Here is a 19,427-nt window from a genome sequence, read left to right as displayed (position 1 = left end):
AAGCGATCATCAGCCCCGCAAACACATGTCCTACTTCGTGTATATAGCCGACGTCATCAGCTTATCAGCAACCAACCTCCGGGACCCCTCAATTGTGGGACAGTCGCGGTTTGACGCTTCACAATCCTTCACATTACAGACAGGCGTAATACAGATCCCTCAGTTACCGTAAGACCAGGTAATTATGGATCGCCTAGGTCAGGTAATATACCCAGCGTTACCGACCCCTAAGTTGAAGCGGGTCCATCTGGAGCCGTGCCTCCAGAAGTGAATGCCGAACCAGGCGACTGTTGCCGAAGTCGCATTCCCCTCCTGACGGGATTGGTTGTGAAGAATGCGCCTGTCGGGCCCCAAACGCAATAGTTAAGCCCGGTGCAGAGCGCAGCGGAATATAAGCCGTCGCGATCCAGCGCGGGGAAACGATTCGCAATGGCTCTGCTCATGAGGAGGGGAATGGCTACAATGGCATCGCTCAAGAGAGCCGGAAAAGTCATCTGCATTGGCCGCAACTATGCGTGTGTAGAACCCTTTTGCTGTATCTCGCCCGCATGCGCTCTCTCGGGCTTCATTTGTCCGGCATGCGCCACGCAGCTCAGTGTTCACTGGCTAACTTGCACCAGGGACCACATCACCGAGCTCAACAGCGCCCGGCCCAAGCAGCCCTTCTTCTTCCTGAAGCCGCCTTCGTCCATCCTGCTTCCCGGCGAGGGCCCAGTGATCCGGCCGAAGGGCGTCGACCTGCACTATGAGGTCGAACTCGCTCTGATCCTGGGCAAGCGGGTCAGGGATCTCAGCGCACAGGACGAGCAGGCGGCGTTGGAGGCGATCGAGAGTGAGCGCTCCCCCCCCCTCCTTCCCGCGTCCCCGCGACTGGCTGGTCATGCTAACACGTTTGTCCAGGCTACGCGCTCAGCATTGATATGACGGCCCGCAACATCCAGAACGAGGCCAAGAAGAAGGGTCTGCCCTGGGACATCAGCAAGGGCTTCGACACGTTCCTGCCCGTGAGCAAGGTCATCAACAAGGCGGCCATCCCGGACCCGCACAACATCGAGCTGTACCTCACCGTCAACGGCAAGGTGCAGCAGAACGACTCGACCGAGCTGATGCTGTTCCGTATCCCCCGGATCCTGAGCGACATCTCCAAGGTGATGACCCTCGAACCGGGCGACATTGTCCTGACGGGCACGCCCAAGGGTGTCGGTCCGGTTGTGCCGGGCGATGTCATGCGCGCGGGCATCAGAGTGGGCGGCAAAGAGCTGGAGGAAGCCAAGATCGAGGTTGCGGTGGAGGAGTCGACCAGCTCATATGAGTATGCCGAGACTTGAGGTTCCCATCCAGGTAACATAGACTTAAGCTCAGGATACTGCTGGACTTGTCGTCCGCGTTCGCTATTATATATTTAGCCAGTACTTGATTGGTATACACATCCGTATGCTGGACTGGCGCTGCCCGGTTACCTCCGAAACGAACCCCTCACCAGTATTCTTCTCACTCGGCCAAATTCGGATCCCGAATCGAGCCGGGTCGAGGACACCAGTCCGCGACCTCACCACACGCCTTACATGTCCGCGCGGCCACGTCCCCCTTGAACCTCTCCACGGCCTCCTTGATCTGAGTGCCCAGGTCGGTGCAGTGGAAGGCGGCCTCGTGCACCACCGCGCCGCACCCTTCGCGCTGGCAGTACCAGCGCATGCGGTCGATCGAGTCGGCGGGCCGCTTCTGCTCGAGCACGATGCCCACCGTGTCGGCGAAGCGCACCGGGTTGTGCGGCGTGTTGGGGGGCAGCAGGAACATCTCTCCCTCGCGGATGACGATGTCCCTGAAGGCGCCGTCGTCGACCACTTTGAGGAGCATGGCGCCCTTGTACTGGTAGAACCATTCTGGCGTCTGGTTGATGTGGTAGTCTGTGCGCGCGTTGGGACCGCCGACGATCTGAATTCCAGGGAGGTTAGGGGACGCCACGCGCCACGCGGACAGCGGGCCGAAGGACGGAGAGGGCGGATACCATGACGGTAAAGTCGTCGTTGTATACGCAGTAGTTGTTGATGGGCGGCTTCAACAGGTGCGAGTTCTCTTCCAGCCTGTTCATGGTCAGCAATCCCGACTGGAGGCGCTGAGAGTCATTGGCAGGTTGGACATCTGGAACATACCACTTGGGCAGGTTCACTGGCGGACTGAGCATCTTGGCGTTACAAGCACTCAACCCCACTGGGAGGTCAATTTAGGGAGGACTATGGGAACAGATGTGAGCGCAATGAAAACCTGTCGTTTCTTATCGACTCAGTCGTGTGAGCGAATAACTTCTAGGTTTAGAAGTACTGGGCCGAGAGCTCCGATGAGCGAGAGCGCTTGGTAAGGTGACTCAAGACGCAAGTTCAACCCCGCAAGCAAAGACTCGGATATCATCGGGCGGGGCCATTCGAGTATCCGTACATGCTACTTGCAGCGCGGGTTCTATCAACGTTATGTAAACCTTGAATCTCCCAAAAAGCTTTTGGAGCATAGGTACAGTCAGTCTACAGAGCTTACTCTCAGTGCTTCCGACATTGACCATACCTTAGGTCTGTCGGATGGTTGTCTCCTGGTTAGTGCGCGCCTCGCTGGAGACCCCGCGCTTGCCAAGACGACACCTGCAGCGTTACGATACGGCGCTCGCGTCACTGCAGCTCACCCAGCCCCGCTTGGTAAGGCGGATCGTTGGCGCTCCTTGCCCTTCCCGGTTGCTTGCTTGACGTTAGCAGTAGGGCCCGACTTCGTAAGCAGTTTCAGATTGAGGCTGGAGGGTCGATTTGAGACACTCCAAGCGAACCTGAACTCCCCCCCAAAACGATACGAGAACAACAGAACAACGCATGCACACCTGTTAATAGCAAGCGGACAACCCACAATCCAACAACAAGCAATAGTCGTAGTCTCATCAGTCCCAAATCTCGCAAACCGCCGCCTGCTTGCCGCTGCAGAGTCACCGCCCTGAACGTTTCCCCTCGCAGCAAAGACACAGCCTCCATCCACCATGGACCACTCTCACCACGCCATGGACCACGGGGATATGGGGGGCGGCAGCCACATGTGCAGCATGAATGTCAGTCAGCGGCCCTCACTCACACCTTTGCTTTCTTTTTCAGAGAAACCTATCCATCGTCGCTCGCCCTGAACGCTTCTGCCTCACGCTCACCTCCACGCGCGCAACAGATGCTCTTCACCTGGGACACGACCAACCTCTGCATCGTGTTCCGCCAGTGGCACATCACGTCCAACCTGGGTCTGGTCGCGTCGCTGGTCGCCGTGGTCGCCATCTGCGCCGGATACGAGGCCCTGCGCGAGGGGATCCGGCGGTACGAGGCCGCGCTGTCCAGGCGGGTCGACACGGTGCCGCGTAAGTTTGTCTTTTCTCTTTCTGGGCTTGAGTGGCCCTTTCCTTCCCTCACCCACCCACCCAGTCCGAATCGAGTACTTTGTACGCTTGCCTGGAGGATGGATCGGTCAAAGCGTGTGTAACCTGCATGAGTGAGAAAATCAATCCGCTAAGAAGCGTCGCGCCTGGATTGAGTGCCCCGATCCCCGTCGCCGCCGCCGCGCCAATCTGAGGAAGCAGATACTGAAAACACCCCATTTCTTGCGCTGCGTGCAGGGCAGAGCCGGGAGCAGGTTTCGCGGCGGGCCCATGTTGTCAAGGCGGTGCTCTATGGTTTCCAGACTTTCTACGCCTTCATGATCATGTAAGTTTCAAATTGTGATCTTCTGTCTTTCCCGAGACGGCTCAACCCCGGCTGACGAGAGTGTCTGACGCGATCAGGCTCATCTTCATGACGTACAACGGCTGGGTCATGATCGCCGTGTCGGTGGGCGCTGGGCTGGGATACCTGATGTTTGGTGGGCGCACTCCGGCGACGAAGGAGACTGCTTGCCATTAGGCGGAAGAATGGACGCAGCAACCGGCCATGCCGGGAGGGATGAGAGCTTGCCCCATGTACGGCCTAATAGATATCCCAAACATCCCTCTATCCACCCGAAATGCTGCCGTTACATCTTGCTCCCTTCCCCCTTCTTCCCTTCAAACCCCTTCACCGCCTCAGTAGCGCGCTTCGAACCCTGCGACATCGGCGCGCTCTCTTGCCGCTTCTTCTCGCCCATTCTGCCCTGCTTCGCGAGCGCCTCAATGAGGGCCTCGTCCCCAAAATGCGTGTTGTGCTCGAACTCGGGCTCCTCCCCGTACGCGATCGTCGCCGCGTCGACCAGGATCCGGGCCGTCATCCCCCAGACCTTGTACCTCCTGCTCTCGGCCCCGTCCTCGCCCGCCTCCGACTCGTCCTCCGACAGCGCAGCCAGCCCGCCCTCCCTCACCTTGGGCTTGACGACGCGCTGGTTCGTCACGGGCACGTAGAAGAAGTGCACCCGCCACGGCTTGTCGTGCCACTGCGTCCAGTGGCCCTCGTACCAATGGCCTGGTGGAAGCTGTTTCTGTTGTTGTTGCTGCTTGGCCCCTGGAGGAGGAGAGGGTTGCTCGTCGGTGCTTTTCAGAAAGCCGTGGAACGGCGCCGAGAAGACGGCGGCCACCTCCTTGGCGTCGAGCCGCGGAATGAGGGATTCCTCGGCTGTTGGAGACGGGGCGGGCGAGGCGGAGCCGAGTGGGATCGGGGCCTCGGCAGTGTGGAGGAGGGCAACGCAGGGCCGGACCACGAGTTCGGTACGCGCGAGGTTCATGGGCAGGTAGCAGAGATGTTCGATGCGGAAGGGCGCTGGGAGCTTGGTGTCGTCCATGGGGAGGCCGATTTCTTCCCAAGCTTCGCGGCGGGCAATTTGGTCTGTGGGGGCGTTAGGCAAGAGGGAGTGCGGTAGTCGGACAAGAAGGGGAAAAGGAATTAGAGGGTGGACGGATACATGGAGTTTCATCCAGGGTGTCAGCTTTGCCTCCTGGGAGGGCCGCGTGGCCTGGGTAGGAGTGGTGTTAGTGAGGTACGGCGGCTAGGCAGGGGGCTTGGGGCAGCAGGCTAGCAGGCTGCACCTGAGAAACTGCGCAGACTGGCGGCGCGCATGGTGATGACAGCGCGCAGGTCGCCTCTCCGGTCGGCGTACAGCAACAACAACACGGCAGCGCGGCGGCTCAGCGGGAGGCGGTCCCACAGAGGGAATGGCGGCGGCCGGTAGGCCCGCAGCCGGGCGATGGCGGCCTTGGTGCGCATGAGCAGGGGCTACTTAATCGGGGTCATAGAAGCGTGAGGCATGTAACTTAGCAATCAAAGACTGACCGCCGACGCTGCGTTCAATGGCGCCATGCTCGATGCATCCCAGTAACAGGATTCCTCATCCCTTTCTTCCGCGACCTCGAGCGATTCGGCCTCCTCATCTGATGCCCGAGGCAGCTCAAGTGCAGTTTCGGCGGCTGGCAGGTCTTGTATGCCCTGGATGACCGTCTGCGCTTCTTCTTCGTGTTCTGGCGAGCCGACTTGGATTAGCGGCTGCTCTTCTACTGCAGGAGAGCCGCTCATGGCTTCGGGGGACCGGGCTGCAGCAGGTGCGTCTTGCCCGTTGCTCCAAGCTGGGCCTCTTGTCGGATAAGGCAGGCACCACGGGCCCGGTCCGGTTCCGGACGGCTGGCAGGGAGCGCTAACGATCGTTCGGCCTCGGTTGGCTTCGGGCAAGCTAACGTTACATACCCCGTACCTGAGTTAAAGCAGTGACGTCAGAGGCGTCAACTTCTCGTAACCGTATCTGTAACTTACAAGTATCAATGGCCAAAGTCAGGGAAGCCCGTATTCAGTAATCCGTACCCTGTCCATCTTTATTTCTTTTTGGGACACCAATGCTTTCCTCTCCTCTTGATTATCCTTTCCGCGCCGTTGTTGACCTTTTTGTTTACTACGTGTGTATGGACTATGCTCACTGACGCAAATGACGGCTTCTTGAGAATCGAGCGACTCAACAGGCATGTATGGGGATCGTAAAGCTGGTTGGTGGATTGCTCCATCCGTACCTCCCGTACCGTACCGTGGAATGGACAAACACATCGCGAAGCCACCCCCATCTATTCCAACCCCCGAACTCTCTCAGCGCTCCATATCATCTCACCCAGTCTCTACACCACGCCCAGCCCGATCCCCGGCCCTGGAGCCCCCATCCCATGCTCTCTAGTTCCCTCCCCTGAACGTCTGGGTGACGGTCCCCCATTCTTCCTCCTCGGCCGGGGACTGCCCCGGGGACTAGGCCCCTGCCTTGGAGCCGGCGACCGCCTATGAGTGGAAACTGGGCTAACACGAGCCTTCTGGCCCGGACTCTGCCTCCCAATATCTGGGCTGACATTGGAACGCACTCCTCGGCCGTGCCACGGTTGAGGGCTTCCCCTGGTACCGCCCACATTGCTCTCCAGACTCTGACCCGGCAGCGTCCCGGTCCCCAGCAAAGACCCGTCCCCGGCGGACGGAGATGCAAATGCGAACTCAGTGGCACCAGTAACCGCCGGCGCGGAACCCAACCTCCCCCTATAGCCGCCAGCCGCAACCCCACCGCCGCCGGCTCCCCAAAGCGCCGCAGGCGGTGATCCCGATCCCGATCCCGATCCCAGAGAAGTCGCCGACACGGCAGAGACGCCGGAACCTGGCGTAGATCCAACACCGGATCCAGCAGTTCCGCCCGCCAAGACCCGGCCCCCGTCGCCCAGCACCCGGATGCTGCTCTTCAGCCTCTGCCGCCGCCTCTCATCCCCGCTCATGCTCACGTGTCCGATGTTGGCGGTGCTCTTGCTGAGGAACCCGGCGGCCGCACCGACCAGGTCGTTCGTCTTGGCTGCGAGCGCCGACATGGAGGCTTTCGTCTTGGCTTTCGCCGCCGCCGCTGCTGCTGTTTCCTCTCCCGTTCCTACGCGAAGTTCCGGAGTCGAGATGGGGAACGCGGAGGATGATGAGTGTGACGGCGGACTGGGAGTAAGATTGTATGGATTGGCGTGGTGGGCGTGGGCGTGGGTGTTGGCATGGTGGTGAGCGCGGGTGTGACGGAAGCTTGGTTCAATGGGGGTGTTGTTCGGTACCGGGGGTGTTGGTGTCGCTGGGGTTCTTGGGATGGTTGGCGAGGCGGACGTGCGGCCGAAGAAAACTTTGGCCATGACGGAACTGCTATGCCTGTGGCGCGTGTTCGCCTTGCCGCCTTTGTCGCTGGGGCCGAAGGAGAAGGGGATGGAACCGCCGGTGTCAGGGGTTCGGGTGCTGGGATAGTTGTCTGTGTCGTCCCCGGACTTGCTGCGCTGTCCCGGGTCTTGAGCGTGGAAGCGGCGGGTGAGGCGGCCGAAGGTGCTGGCGCTCACGGTGCGAGGAGAGCCTTGCTGATAATTGGACGGCCGCCAGACAGGGACGCGCCTCTCGTCGTCACCGGAAGGGATCCCGCCAGAAGGGAGATCTGACGGGAGGTGCCGATAGTTCTGGTGTGGTAGAGAGGGCAACTTTCTGGAGTCGTAGCTGCGATGGCTTCCAGCACCGCTTGCTCTGCCCGCTTCCACGAACTGCTGGACAGCGAGCTGTTCTGCCTGGCTCCTTTCCGCCTGTCTTGCTTGCTGAGTGGCCATTGCGTCACCCTTCGCTAGCTGCTTTGCCGCTTCATGGTATGGATCCGGACTGGATTTGTCGCTCGGTGTACGGTGACCGGACACTCCGGGGTCCACGATATCCCGCAAGCGCGGGGAGCCTTCGACGTACGGTGGCGTCTCTAGGACTTTTCTCTCTGGACTCCGGCTGGGTCTTGCCGGCTTCGCGACGCGCAGAGGTTGCGGGACGACAGATGACTCTGCGCTGTGGAGATGAGCATCTCTGGAGCCATAATAGCCCGGGCTCGGCTCGGGGGAGTACGTCCAGCCGTCCGCCTCCGGGCCGGCGTCCAAGTCTGAGACCGCGGTCTTCGGTTCCTCATGGTCATAGGGGCTGCTTTCGTTGCTGACTGGAGAGACTTCACCATGGAGCTGTGTATGTTCCTTGGCGCGGTGTCGTTTGTTGAGTTGGCTGCTGCCCTCGCAGGCAAGCTCGAATCCCGTGAGTCTTCTGACCTTCGCCGGCGACTTGTGCCCTGACGGGGTGCTCTCTCGAGGCCCCAGGACTCCAAGCACTTTGGCCACCTTCGGGGAGAGAACACCGCCGGGTACCGACGTTGGAAGGTTTGCTATGTCGAGTTTCAGATCCTCCCTCTTCTGATTGTCGTCTTTCTCGTGGTCTAGGGCCGCGGCAAACTCAGCGTCTCCGCCGCCTGGCGCTGATCTCGGAGACGGAGATGGGCGGTAAATGAGACAGATACTACCTTCGTCGGGAGTGATTACGGAATCAGGCGTGGCCAACGCTTCGTCGACCTCCTTGCTGAAGTTGGACACGCCAGACTCTCGCTTCCGCGGCACCTGCGGCAGGATCCTCTTTTCATACCTCTCCGCGTCTCGAGGGGGAGGAGGCGAGAGGGAATTGGGGAGGGGCGTCTCTGCTCCCGACAACCCCAGAGATGAGCTGGAGACATTGGCGCTTTCTTGAAGAGCCATTTCCGCGGCACGTCGGCGAATGAGGCACCGTTTCCAGCTTGTAGAGTTTGTCTCAAGGGGGTGGCGAACGGCGGAGTCCCGTTGAGACGGTTGCCGAAGGAAGGTGGTGCGTGTTATGCCCAAGATATCGCCGGCCAGCTTTTCAAGGCGAAGACAAAGCCGAATATTCCATGGCATCCGGACCGATTCTTCGCTTTGTGTTGCTAGTGAGCTGCTCTGGCCGCTACGTCACGAGGCGGCTTCGTCCTTTGTCCCGCTCTGGCCCGGACAAAAACCCAGCCGGAGCACCTGCCGGCAATGATGATTTTCCACGACCGTTGGTAAGCGGAGACATACGGAGCCAGCTGTAGTGCTGAGACAGCAACAACCAGTTAGGAACCGTGGCTTGTTGCTGGGTATTGGCGAACGGCATCTCTGTCGCATTCTCAAAGCAATCCTGAGCAAAAGAGAGCGAGCAGATGTCGACAGAGATGTTTTTCGCTCTACATGCTTGAATCATTAGTCTATAACCTCCAGATGACCGGATTCGCCCCATGCGGCGGCCGACGGGTGCCTGAATGCCCCCTCTAATGTACTCACACATGCCATCGTTAAAATAGACCTCTATATCCAGACTCCTAAGCAGCCACCGGATCACCCCAACACCAAAGACATGGCCGTTCAATCCTCATCCTCGTACTTGTTCCCTTGATAGTCGCCCAACAAAACCATATCGTCCACTCCCAACCCGGGGACCGAGTTCCGAATCCACTCGGTCTCGATCCGAAAGAAGACCCACACCCATCGCCTGAACACCTCTAGAAACTGAATCAGGAATATCGAGCTCTCAAAGTCGCTAATGCGATCCATCTCCGGGCTTAGCTTGGTCATCCACGTACATCGCAGCACCAGGTCCAGCGCTATCACGGCGTAATACACGCCCGGTTTGTGTATCAGCAACGTTCTCCTCAGTCCAAACGGATGGTCGGGCGAACCCCGCTCGCTCGAGAAGAGGGTCAAATCCCAATCCTTGGCCACGTCCCAGTAGAAGCTATACAGCGAGTTGAGCAAACATGCCGCCACCCACGCGCGATATAGGCCCGGCGACCCGTCTTGCTGGTTTCTCAGCATCGCCCCGAGCACAATCACCGGAAAGGCCGTCGCGTATTTGGCCGCGTTAGCCAAGTGCTGCCCGCCCCAGCCCGTGGATTCCTTATATGGTGCTGCGCGCACGCGCCCAAATTCAATAAGACACTGCCGCAAACGGATCGCGCTCGGCAGTGCCATAATCAAGGGCACGAGCACGGCACCCCCGCAACCCCGGTCGGGCCTGGCAGTAGCAGAACCATCGCGGGTAAAGAGGAACATGCAGATGCAAACGAATAGGTCGGCGAGGGTCTTCGCATAGCTCGTCAAGACATCGGCCAGTATAATGTCGCCAAACTTGCCATCTTTGGTCTCGGCAATGCCGCCCACCGCAACGCGGCGAAGCGTCCGGAGCAGGCGGCTGCGACCTGTGTGGGAGACGGAAAGGCGGCGGAGGGGGAGGACAAAGAGCACGGCGAGGACGAGCAGGTTGGTCATGGGCAGCCAGTCATAGTCGATGACGCGGCGCGGGTCTCGGCGGGTGAGAAGCCAAAAGATGACGATGGAGAGCGTCGATGTGAGCGAGAGAAAGGCGGCCAAGCGGTAGGTCGAGGAGTGGTGGGTTGGTTGTGACGAGCTGGCGCGACTCGGGTAGCGGATCAGAAAGGGCACGTCGATGCGGCGGAGGTGAAGAAAATGCAGGTTGCAACCCCATCCCCAAACGGCTGCTTGATTGTTAGGAGCCATTGTGTGCCGGATGAGGGAGCAGTACACACCCAGAGTGATGAGGAAGGCGACTCTGTAGGGCAGCGGAAATGTCAGGCTGAACGAGTCGAGCTGGGGCTCGACCGCAGGGTCACCGCCGTCCATTGTGCCTGACTGTAATGGCCTTAGTCGGCGTCATCGAAGAGGTTGTCGGCCAAATGGCGATCCGGCGCTGTTGGGCTACGCAACGGGGGAAGTTGCAAAAACGATCGAACACGAAATCTGTTCTCGATCGGCAAGCATCCCTGTATTACCCCTGGTCGAATGAAATTTGGGGGATTTCCATGTCCAGGAAACGACGTCAATCCCAAGAAACTGGGGTCTGACCGCCTAGCCTGAACCGGCATCCCTGCAGCCTTGCAGCCCATGAGTTACAGCAGTTCCGTACCGTGTAAGTTACCTGTAATTGACCGTAAGAAATGGGTGGTCCCCTGGCGCTGAATGACCCGAGGTCCAGGCTGGGTGAAGTACCGAGCCCACCGTCATGAACCGAACCTCGACTCCTGTGAGGCGCCGACGCAACGAAAAACGACAGCAAAAGGGACCAGGCGTGACCGCGACCTGGCTCTTGGATTGTTGACGTGTAATATCTCTTCTCATCGAATTGCACACAAATCACAGTCAACATGGCTTCTCCACAACCGCCGCCGTCACGTCCCCCTCCGTCACTCACAACCACCTCGCCATACCCCTTCGCTGCCGCGCCAGACATCATTCGCGCTCACCAAAAGGACGCCTACTTCCAAGGGGTCCTGAACAACCGGCTGAGTGACCTGCACCGCCGGCTGCGCGGCGCCCGCTCCGCCCATGCCTGGGCCAACGAAACCCGCACATTCGCCGACGCCCTCTACCTCGGCCTGACCACGCTGCTCGGCAACCGCACCCTCGGCGAAGAATACTGCGATCTCGTCCAGGTCGAAGCCCCACAAATCGCTGCCACCACCACCAGCACCTCCTCCCCCAAGGACGGCACCCCGGGGCCCGTCCTACCCTCCCTCACCCGACGGGCAGGCATGATCATCGCCTCGACGCTCCTGCCCTACCTCGCCGGGCTGCTCCTCCCGCGCCTGCGCGCCGCGCTCCGCGCGCGCCTGCAGGCCCGTCTCGCGCGCCTCGCCCGCCAGAGCCAGGGCCAGGGCCGCGACGAAGCGCGCGAGGTAGACGACAAGTCCGGCAGCCGCCGCCCCAGCCGCGCCGGCCGCGGGCCCAGCGCCGAGGCCCGCGTGCTGCGCTACCTGCTGGCACACCTGCCCGCGCTGACCAGCGGCGCGCACATCCAGGCGGCGGCGCTGGCCGTGTTCTACTTCACGGGCGCGTACTACTCGCTGTCGAAGCGCCTGTTCGGGCTGCGGTACGTCTTCACCCGGCGGGTGGAGGAGGGGCAGGGCGGGCGCGCGGGATACGAGGTGCTCGGGGTGCTGCTGGTGGTGCAGATGGTCGTGAGGGGGTACTTGCACGTGCGGCAGCAGCTTGCGGCCGGGAACAGTCCGGAGGTGGACGAGGGTGCGGAGTACCGGGAGAGGGCGGATTTCGGGCCCGGGCCGAACGTGGACGTGAGCTTGGACGGGAACGCATATGCGAGCAATACCGAGTTGCTTGGTGTCCCCGGCGGTGGAGGGTCAAACGCGCAGAGGAGTCTGGAGGCGATCGGGGTGACCACACATACGCCAGTGCTCCGAGGGGGCAAGGCCAGGTACGATTTAGGAGCGAGCCAAAAGGTCATGGGATGGATCAAGGGCGCCCAGCAGAGGAAATGCACCCTGTGTCTGGAACAGCTGAAGGACCCGGCGGCTACACAGTGTGGGCATGTGTTCTGCTGGGCGTGTATAGGGGATTGGGTGAGAGAGAAGCCCGAGTGCCCGCTGTGTCGGAGGGAGGCAATGGTGCAGCATATTCTGCCGTTACGAGCTGCATCATGATGAGAGCTATGCTTATATCCAGCGGATCATACACAAAATCCCTCGGTAGACGGTTCCGGATGCCCAATCCCATGAGCAACTTGAGGCCTAATAGCATACCGCGTTGCATTGTAAAGATGACTGCTTCCTTGCAAGACGCCAGTGGAAAGGAAACCAATACAAATAGAATCAGCAGCGCCCAAGGGCATGCAAGGAAAACTGACATGGAATCGGGCAGGAGCCCAGCTGTGCCCATCCCTCTGCTGCTACACGGAGCTTGTATCTCATATCGTACAACACAGTTAGCAGTGAACGACAGAACACGAAGCCACAAGCTGCCCACCCAACTCATCAGAACGAAAACGAAAAACAAAGAGGATCGCTCACACAGACAGTAACTGGCAGCAATCACACCACACAGAAGAACCACCTGGCCAGCACGGTTCCATCGCACCCAGCGCTTGCGCCCTGGAAGTCCAAACCCACCTCGAAGAACAGGATTCCAACCGTGCGTGGTCCAACCCACCGTCAGCAAGGAGCGACGAGCAATCAAAGAAGCGCAATCAAGAAAACCACCATTGTCAAATGGAAGTAAGACAGAGCAAGCGGATGCCAGGTGAGTCTGCGACTCTTGCACCTTGAAACCCCAAAATCAGGGAAGCCATAAAAGCAACGCAGCGCTCGGGCCCACAAATGCCCTCATATTCCAAACACAAACAAAAAGGTATCATCATGAGAAGGAAACAAGATGAAATCAAGGGATATGCCGCGTGCCCTCGTCATTAACTCCCGGCCCGATGTATCTCCCGCTCTGCCCTGCCCCTTGATAGATGAAAGCCTCCGTTGAAATGCAAAATGCCCCCCAGCCGCTCAATCATCAAGACAGAACAGCACGATCTCGCCACGTTCATTCTTCTTCATCCGCAACGATCTCCATAGCTCCTTCTCTTCCATCACCTTGCTGAGGCCGCTCCCCGACGCACTCCTCTCGCGATGGTACCTCTTCAGCGCCTTATTGACACTGCATCCGCGCTCGCTCTCGGGTCCCTTGTTCACAAAGCTCAGGAAGTGCTCCGCCCGCGGCTTGAACACGACGAGGGCACCGCTCTCCTCCTTGCCGTCTTTGGATCCCGGTGTGAACTCGAGCAGCTTTTGCTGTTTGGGCGCTTCGAGGGCCTTGGCCGTGCGCTTCTTCTTGGGCTTCGACGGGGTCGAGCTCGATTTTGTTTTTGTGCGCTTCTTGGAAGTCGACTTGGATTTGGATCCGGCGGTGATCATGGCCATCAGGCTGTTGCCCAGCGTCTCCGTTGTCCGGCTGGACTTGTGGTGCTTCGACTTCGACTTCTTCAGAGGGCTAGCCGGTGTTTCGGCAGCGTCGCCACCGGAGTAGTCGGGCGATGGCGGGAACACAGACGGTCTGGACATCAACCGGCTCATGCCTCCAGTTAACCCCGAGTGCAACACGGGCGGCGCGTCGGTCATGATGTGGTCGGTCTCGATGTGTAGCCGTTTCCGCTTTTTATCCTTCTTAGCGTCCTTGTCACCCTCCTTCGTCTTTCTCCTCGCTGTCTTTGCCGCAGGTGTCTCGAAGTTGGTCGGCACCGGACCAGTGCCGTACTGGACCATCGCGCCGTCGTCATTGAGGGGGCCGGCCGTGCCATTTGCATCGGGGTCAAAGCGAACCAGCTGTGTGTCCTTGCTTAGCTGGATAGGCGCAGAGGCTGGAAGAGAAACATGGGAGGCCGTCGGTGTCGGGTTGGCGACGAGGAAATCGAACACATTGACCGCCCGCTGTGCTTCGAGAGCAGAAGGGGGAGTGGGTGCCTCCGGGAGAGGGTCGGCGAGAGACTGCTCGTCGTCATCGCTGCGCTGTTCGTAGTCGCGCCAGGAATCATGGTCCTCGGCGACATCTTCGACGTAAGCTGCTTGGACCATGGTGTTCGACGCCGCGTGCTTGTTCGCGGATGGTGCTGCAGACTGCGCGTTGGCTTTTTTGTCGCGGTAGAGGGCGCCCTGGTACTTCTGCTCCTCCGTCATGCAACTCTGGGCCACAGTTAGCGTGCCGGCACCGACGACATAGACAGCAGATCTGCCTTACCGTATGCCAGCGGTACTCTGTGCCGGGAAAGTGCACCATACAATCGATGCAGGTAAAAGTGGCACCTCGACAGCGGTTCCGATGCGGGTCGAGCTTCTTCTTGGTCAAGACGTCGCCACAGGCCTATGCACCGATACAAGAACAGTCGTCAGATGCTACTGAATGCTCAACACAATTGGTTCCCTAGAGTAACCAGAACCATATAGAAAAGCAGTGTCTCTTGGCGATAGGGAAGGATCAGGGAGAGGGGGACTGAACCAAGGGAGTATCAGCTTGATCAGACGCGGAGGGGTGTGCGGGAATGAGGGGTGGTGTGCCGGGGGGGTGTGACCTGTTGGCTGTGACCTGCGCGGGAAGTGGTGTGTGGGTGGGTGAGCGTGTGATGTCAGTTTAAGATTGCCCTCCTGGGATGCTCATGATGGGGGTGTGCGTCAAGAGCCAGGACCCAGCAAAGGAGGGTGACAAAGGGTTGGAATTGAGGCGCCGGACACTGAAGAATGCGGTTGTCTCTAATGGAATGACCGGGAGTCGACAATACCAGAGAAAGCAGGTCTCCCTGGATGGCATAATGGAATAAACGACGTGACCTACCTCGCACGAAAAGGAAACCATGGTGTCGGCGGCCGGCCAAACTCCCTGTTTGTCCCAATTGGCGCGCAGGATGCAGGTGAGGCGGGCGGGTCGTTCTCAGCGGCTGCCAAGAGCCGTCCTCACTACCCCTTGAGAATTTCAACTGGATGGGAAATGCGGTAGCCCAGATCCAACCAATCCCTGGGCAGACAGAGAGCGAGAAATGCAGTTGCCCGGTGACCGGTGCCTGATGCCCGGCTCCAGAGCGTCAAAGGTCGAAAAGCCAAAGCACGGTGAGATCGGAACCTAGTGGGTGCACCTGTAAGATACGGATGGTTTCGGCGGCACGGAGGTAAGATCGGTGTCTCCCGCGGGAGCAAGGCGGCTGTGAGCGGACCTTGGTGGGCTGCTGTGCCTTTGGGCACGAATGAGAGTCGAGAGTCGGAGGAGCTGACGAGGAGACAGCGCGCCAGTTGGGCCGAGGTGACCAAGAGCGCGTAGAGAATTCGCTAGCTCTTAAGTAGATCTAATTCGGTCGATTCCCTGTGTCAGGTGTTCTATACAGGAGGATTCGGGGACCAGAGTCTCTCGAAGGTGACGTGAATGGGCAGCCATGTAGCAAGAGAAAAATGTCGGAAGCTGGAGATGTTTTTCTGCAGGCTTTGGGCAGCGATGTGTTCGCGAGCCCCACTGTCACTTCAGCTCCCAGTTGCCGGGCTCGTGCCGCCCCCCAGACAGCCCCTCCATCCCATGGGCCTGAGCCTGCTCGCCAAAATGGGAAATGTCTCCAAAGAGCATAGCAGGACAGAATATGCAGTTATCCATACTCCGTAGTCCGTGCATACCTACATATACTAGAGCAACCCGCTTCCCCGATTTGTGCATCAGACCGCAGACGCAGCCAGAAAGCTTTGGCTGAGAAGTGGGGCTGTGCGGCACATATCCCAGACACGAAACTCGACCTGAGGCGCGTCTTGGTTGGTCAGGGGCCCAAGCGAGCGCGTTTCCATTTCATTTAAGAAAAGGAATCGATGCAGCAACCCATCGGGCGTTGACTTGGTTACAGCCGAACTGCTTGGGGCGGCCTTTCTGTTGATTCCTCAAGTTCACAGCAAGGGTAGTTCGCACTTGAGGGAGAGGGAGTGCGGAAATAAGAAAACAATTCAACATAACGAATAAATAAAATAAGTATTAAAAGAAAAAATGGAAAGAAAAATCACACATGAATATACCTACACTTCTGTCTCTGCGATCTCCTGAGTGTATGCGGTATCTCTGACTGTTTCATCAACCTTCGCTAGGCAAGAAACCGGGCAGACAAATGCGTATGCATTGACGAATCATCTTTCCTCCGGGCTTCTAGAGCGTTTCGGCGCCTGCTCTCTGGAATAACGGTCTCGTCTCCAGCAACGGCTTTGTTGCGATGTCATTCGCCATTCTGTGGTTTCACGCCTCTTGGGGGTGTGCTGCAACTCCTCCTGTCTCCTGTTTCAGAGCTTGCGCAACTGCTTCCAGCCGACTGGTTCATGTTCCTGCTTAGGTCTAGTGCATTGAGGGCTTGCAGGAACGTCAACGATCCTCACGTCAATGACTGGAGCCCACTGCAGTGTGATGGGGTCTGCATGCTCAAGTGAGAGTGCGGCACGATCCAATGCGAGGGGTCTCTGTCGCGCGCGACTACTGTGTCGGGCGTGCCTACCTGCATTGCGTGGTTGCCAAGCAGATTGCCTCTTCCGAAAATGGGGCTCGCTGCAATCAAAGGGATGAGCTGCAAGCCACAGCTCGAGCATCGATCAGTCCGCTCCGGTGCGCGCCGCGCCTAGCCTTGCCAGCAGAGCATCCGTTTTGTGGTAGTTAGATATTTCATGTTCAGTTTGGTATGCTTGTCATGCAAGGTTGTAATTAACAGACTGGCCCAGCTGACCGATCCTTCCTGTCGATCGCGATGGCAGCAGGTCCGGCGGCTTGGCAGCCGGGATGGTGGCTCCGGGAGCGGGCCCGATCGGAGGCCGGGGCCCAGCAATCTGCCGGCCGTGGGACGACGAAAATGGCCAGATCTGCTCAGGCCGATATTAACACCAGTCGTTCGGTGATTCTGACTGGCACACACCTGGGCAAATTTCCTTCCCCCGGGCCACAGACGGTGCCGCAGCGGTATCTCCACATGCAAACGGGGTGTCAGCCCCATCATCCGAGGTACCTTTAGGTACCTCAGGTAGGTAACTGTTCGCCTACGCAGCACCTCTCATGCAGTACAGGTAATGCCAGATACCTCGGGAGACACCGAAGTCACCTAACACCTGAGATGCCCGAGCGTACACTATACTACACTACTGCCGTGTGGAGGCACCGTCGCTCCGCACTTGAAAGTGACAAGCACCACAGGCAAACGCCAAAGCAGCACTTTTGATGCACCCCTGCTGAGTCCGCTAACGCACCCCGACTTTGTCCCACCCCTGATCTCCTCCACCGCCGACCGCTAGTGTACGCAGTAGTATACACGACCGACATTCCGTATCCCAACAACGGGTACGGAATACCTGACCTACTGACCGTCGTTTTTCCACCGATCTTTCCTTTCTCCGAGATGCCCGATCCGTCGTCGAGCAATTCTCTCCTGGAGCAGACTGTCTCGCTGATGAGCAGCGCAGCGAGCTATATGCGGCTGCCTGCTATCGCTTCTACTGTATGCCCCGACACCTCTGCGAATCCCGCAAAGTGCCTGAATGGCTGCGTCGCCAACCACGCCGACTGGTTCAGGGGGCAAGTTGCAAAGCTCCCTCGCCGGCCTCGCGTTCCATGCCCGTTCCACCTGCTAATCGCTCCTCTGGCCGTCTTAGGGGGTCGCCGCTCTCTTGACCGCCCTGCTCTACTTCAAGCAGAAGTACGCATGCCTCCTTCTCCGTCGTCCGACCGCTTCCCCATTTACCCCCCTTATCACACGTACTAACCTCGCGCCGGCAGGGCCCTGATCTATCCGTCCCACATCCCGGCCAACGCTCGAACCGACGTCCCCCGCCCGAGCCAGTTTAATTTCAGAGACTACGAGGAGCTCATCATTCCAACCAACGATGGGGAGAAGCTGTCGGCCTTCTACATCCGGGGTCCGCGCGGTGGACCCAATTCGAAGGTGACGGTGCTGATGTTCCATGGCAACGCTGGCAACATCGGCCACCGTCTGCCCATTGCGCGCATGCTGATCGCCGCAAGCGGCTGCAACGTCTTCATGCTCGAATACCGTGGTTACGGCATCTCGACCGGCCAGCCTGACGAGTCGGGCCTCAACATCGACGCTCAGACCGCACTCGATTACCTCCGTGATCGTGCCGAGACGAGGGACCACAAAATTGTCGTGTACGGCCAGAGCCTGGGTGGAGGTATGTCGAATCCTGACTCCGGAAGCCCTTGTTCCCCGCAGCGGAAGGATACGGGGTTGACATTGTCGGTTAGCGGTTGGTATCCGTCTTGTTGCCAAGAACCAAGGCGGCGGAGACATCAGCGGCCTGATCCTCGAGAACACCTTCCTGAGCATGCGCAAGCTCATCCCGAGCATAATGCCGCCCGCCAAATACCTCGCCTACCTCTGCCACCAGGTTTGGCCCAGTGACAGCCTGATCCCGAGTATCAAGGTTCCGACGTTGTTTCTGAGCGGCCTTCAAGACGAGATTGTCCCGTTAGTCTGCCTCTCCCCAAAACCATGTCAACATCCGCGCTGACAAAATTCGGATCAGCCCCATCCACATGAAGCGCCTCTACGAGCTCTCCAAGGCCCCCATCAAAGTGTGGAAGCCACTGCCCGGTGGCGACCACAACTCGAGCGTGATCGAGGAGGGCTACTTTGAAGCCATTGCCGATTTCGTGAACAAAATCGTCGCGGAAAAGGAAAAGGAATGAGATGGCGCTTCCCGGGCAATCCTTAAACAAACATCACCAATGACACAGTTCTCCCCATCTGTTCTAAGACTCAGGAACTGCAGGGGCGGGCCCGGAGGTGGGGCGGTACGGGGGGTGAGGAATGTGATGGTTGATTATTCTCATTGCAGGCCTCTTTCTTTGTTTTTTTCAAGGTTTGATACCCCATCCTGCGACAGGAATTCGGGAAGGTTCGTCGATAACCCACTACTTCGGAGGCACAGACTACCTAGACCAGATTTCGATCCTTTCCAGGCAATATCCAATGCAATACCGCACGGGCAGCATCGCTGGCTCGGCAGAAGCGCCCATCACAGTACTCATGTGAGCGGGAAGTGACTGGTCTGTGTCCAGACTGAAGCGGACGGATGGATGGGCGGGTAAATGGCCGAGTTCACGCAGACGACGGAACCGGCAAGACAAACCACTCTATGTCACACATATATGGCCCCTTTTAGACGGTTTCTTCACGCCTGAGAGATTGCCAAGCTTGGGACCTGCATTGCTATGCTGCCCCGTTATCCTCTTCTGAATTAAACTTGCCCACAAACGTCTTTAAACCATTCCGTCGGATACGGACGCGGGCAGCTGGCGTCGCACGTCACGCGAT

The 19,427-nt window shown here is 58.9% G+C and overlaps 9 protein-coding genes across 9 annotated transcripts; 4 read left to right on the top strand and 5 right to left on the bottom strand.

Moving 5' to 3' along the window:
* Positions 1 to 318: 318 nt before the first annotated feature.
* THITE_61961 (uncharacterized protein) lies at positions 319 to 1,328 on the top strand (the record flags this gene model as incomplete). Its single annotated transcript, XM_003657273.2, has 3 exons — positions 319 to 515; positions 621 to 832; positions 901 to 1,328. The coding sequence occupies exons 1-3, from the start codon at positions 430 to 432 to the stop codon at positions 1,326 to 1,328; spliced, it is 726 nt and encodes a 241-aa protein (XP_003657321.1). The 5' UTR covers positions 319 to 429.
* Positions 1,180 to 2,580, bottom strand: THITE_2121012 (uncharacterized protein). Its single transcript, XM_003656373.1, has 4 exons — positions 2,560 to 2,580; positions 2,154 to 2,494; positions 2,009 to 2,084; positions 1,180 to 1,935 (listed from the first exon to the last, which is right to left on the bottom strand). Exons 2-4 carry the CDS (start codon positions 2,183 to 2,185, stop codon positions 1,492 to 1,494), a joined length of 552 nt encoding a protein of 183 aa, XP_003656421.1. The 5' UTR covers positions 2,186 to 2,494; positions 2,560 to 2,580; the 3' UTR covers positions 1,180 to 1,491.
* Positions 2,581 to 3,103: 523 nt separating this feature from the next.
* Positions 3,104 to 3,763, top strand: THITE_2121011 (uncharacterized protein). The gene has a single exon (XM_003656372.1). It carries the CDS (start codon positions 3,196 to 3,198, stop codon positions 3,499 to 3,501), a length of 306 nt encoding a protein of 101 aa, XP_003656420.1. The 5' UTR covers positions 3,104 to 3,195; the 3' UTR covers positions 3,502 to 3,763.
* Positions 3,764 to 5,248, bottom strand: THITE_2121004 (uncharacterized protein). The gene is made up of 3 exons (XM_003656371.1): positions 5,009 to 5,248; positions 4,885 to 4,935; positions 3,764 to 4,808 (listed from the first exon to the last, which is right to left on the bottom strand). Exons 1-3 carry the CDS (start codon positions 5,184 to 5,186, stop codon positions 4,027 to 4,029), a joined length of 1,011 nt encoding a protein of 336 aa, XP_003656419.1. The 5' UTR covers positions 5,187 to 5,248; the 3' UTR covers positions 3,764 to 4,026.
* A 514-nt stretch (positions 5,249 to 5,762) lies between these two features.
* On the bottom strand, positions 5,763 to 8,927 carry THITE_2121003 (uncharacterized protein). The gene has a single exon (XM_003656370.1). It carries the CDS (start codon positions 8,507 to 8,509, stop codon positions 6,080 to 6,082), a length of 2,430 nt encoding a protein of 809 aa, XP_003656418.1. The 5' UTR covers positions 8,510 to 8,927; the 3' UTR covers positions 5,763 to 6,079.
* On the bottom strand, positions 8,928 to 10,613 carry THITE_2121001 (uncharacterized protein). The gene is made up of 2 exons (XM_003656369.1): positions 10,351 to 10,613; positions 8,928 to 10,299 (listed from the first exon to the last, which is right to left on the bottom strand). Exons 1-2 carry the CDS (start codon positions 10,442 to 10,444, stop codon positions 9,170 to 9,172), a joined length of 1,224 nt encoding a protein of 407 aa, XP_003656417.1. The 5' UTR covers positions 10,445 to 10,613; the 3' UTR covers positions 8,928 to 9,169.
* A 201-nt stretch (positions 10,614 to 10,814) lies between these two features.
* Positions 10,815 to 12,271, top strand: THITE_2121000 (uncharacterized protein). The gene has a single exon (XM_003656368.1). The coding sequence runs from the start codon at positions 10,966 to 10,968 to the stop codon at positions 12,256 to 12,258; it is 1,293 nt and encodes a 430-aa protein (XP_003656416.1). The 5' UTR covers positions 10,815 to 10,965; the 3' UTR covers positions 12,259 to 12,271.
* Positions 12,272 to 12,776: 505 nt separating this feature from the next.
* On the bottom strand, positions 12,777 to 15,143 carry THITE_2120997 (uncharacterized protein). The gene is made up of 3 exons (XM_003656367.1): positions 14,927 to 15,143; positions 14,336 to 14,458; positions 12,777 to 14,280 (listed from the first exon to the last, which is right to left on the bottom strand). The coding sequence occupies exons 1-3, from the start codon at positions 14,945 to 14,947 to the stop codon at positions 13,108 to 13,110; spliced, it is 1,317 nt and encodes a 438-aa protein (XP_003656415.1). The 5' UTR covers positions 14,948 to 15,143; the 3' UTR covers positions 12,777 to 13,107.
* Positions 15,144 to 17,176: 2,033 nt separating this feature from the next.
* On the top strand, positions 17,177 to 19,426 carry THITE_2120995 (uncharacterized protein). Its single transcript, XM_003656366.1, has 5 exons — positions 17,177 to 17,591; positions 17,746 to 17,789; positions 17,870 to 18,282; positions 18,356 to 18,578; positions 18,637 to 19,426. The coding sequence occupies exons 1-5, from the start codon at positions 17,493 to 17,495 to the stop codon at positions 18,797 to 18,799; spliced, it is 942 nt and encodes a 313-aa protein (XP_003656414.1). The 5' UTR covers positions 17,177 to 17,492; the 3' UTR covers positions 18,800 to 19,426.
* The last annotated feature ends 1 nt before the right edge of the window (position 19,427 follows it).

The sequence above is a fragment of the Thermothielavioides terrestris genome, chromosome 5, assembly GCF_000226115.1.
Source record: "Thermothielavioides terrestris NRRL 8126 chromosome 5, complete sequence".
In the NCBI taxonomy this organism is placed as follows: domain Eukaryota; kingdom Fungi; phylum Ascomycota; class Sordariomycetes; order Sordariales; family Chaetomiaceae; genus Thermothielavioides; species Thermothielavioides terrestris.
Note: the sequence above shows the minus strand (reverse complement) of the source record. Positions and strands in the feature narration are given on the sequence as shown.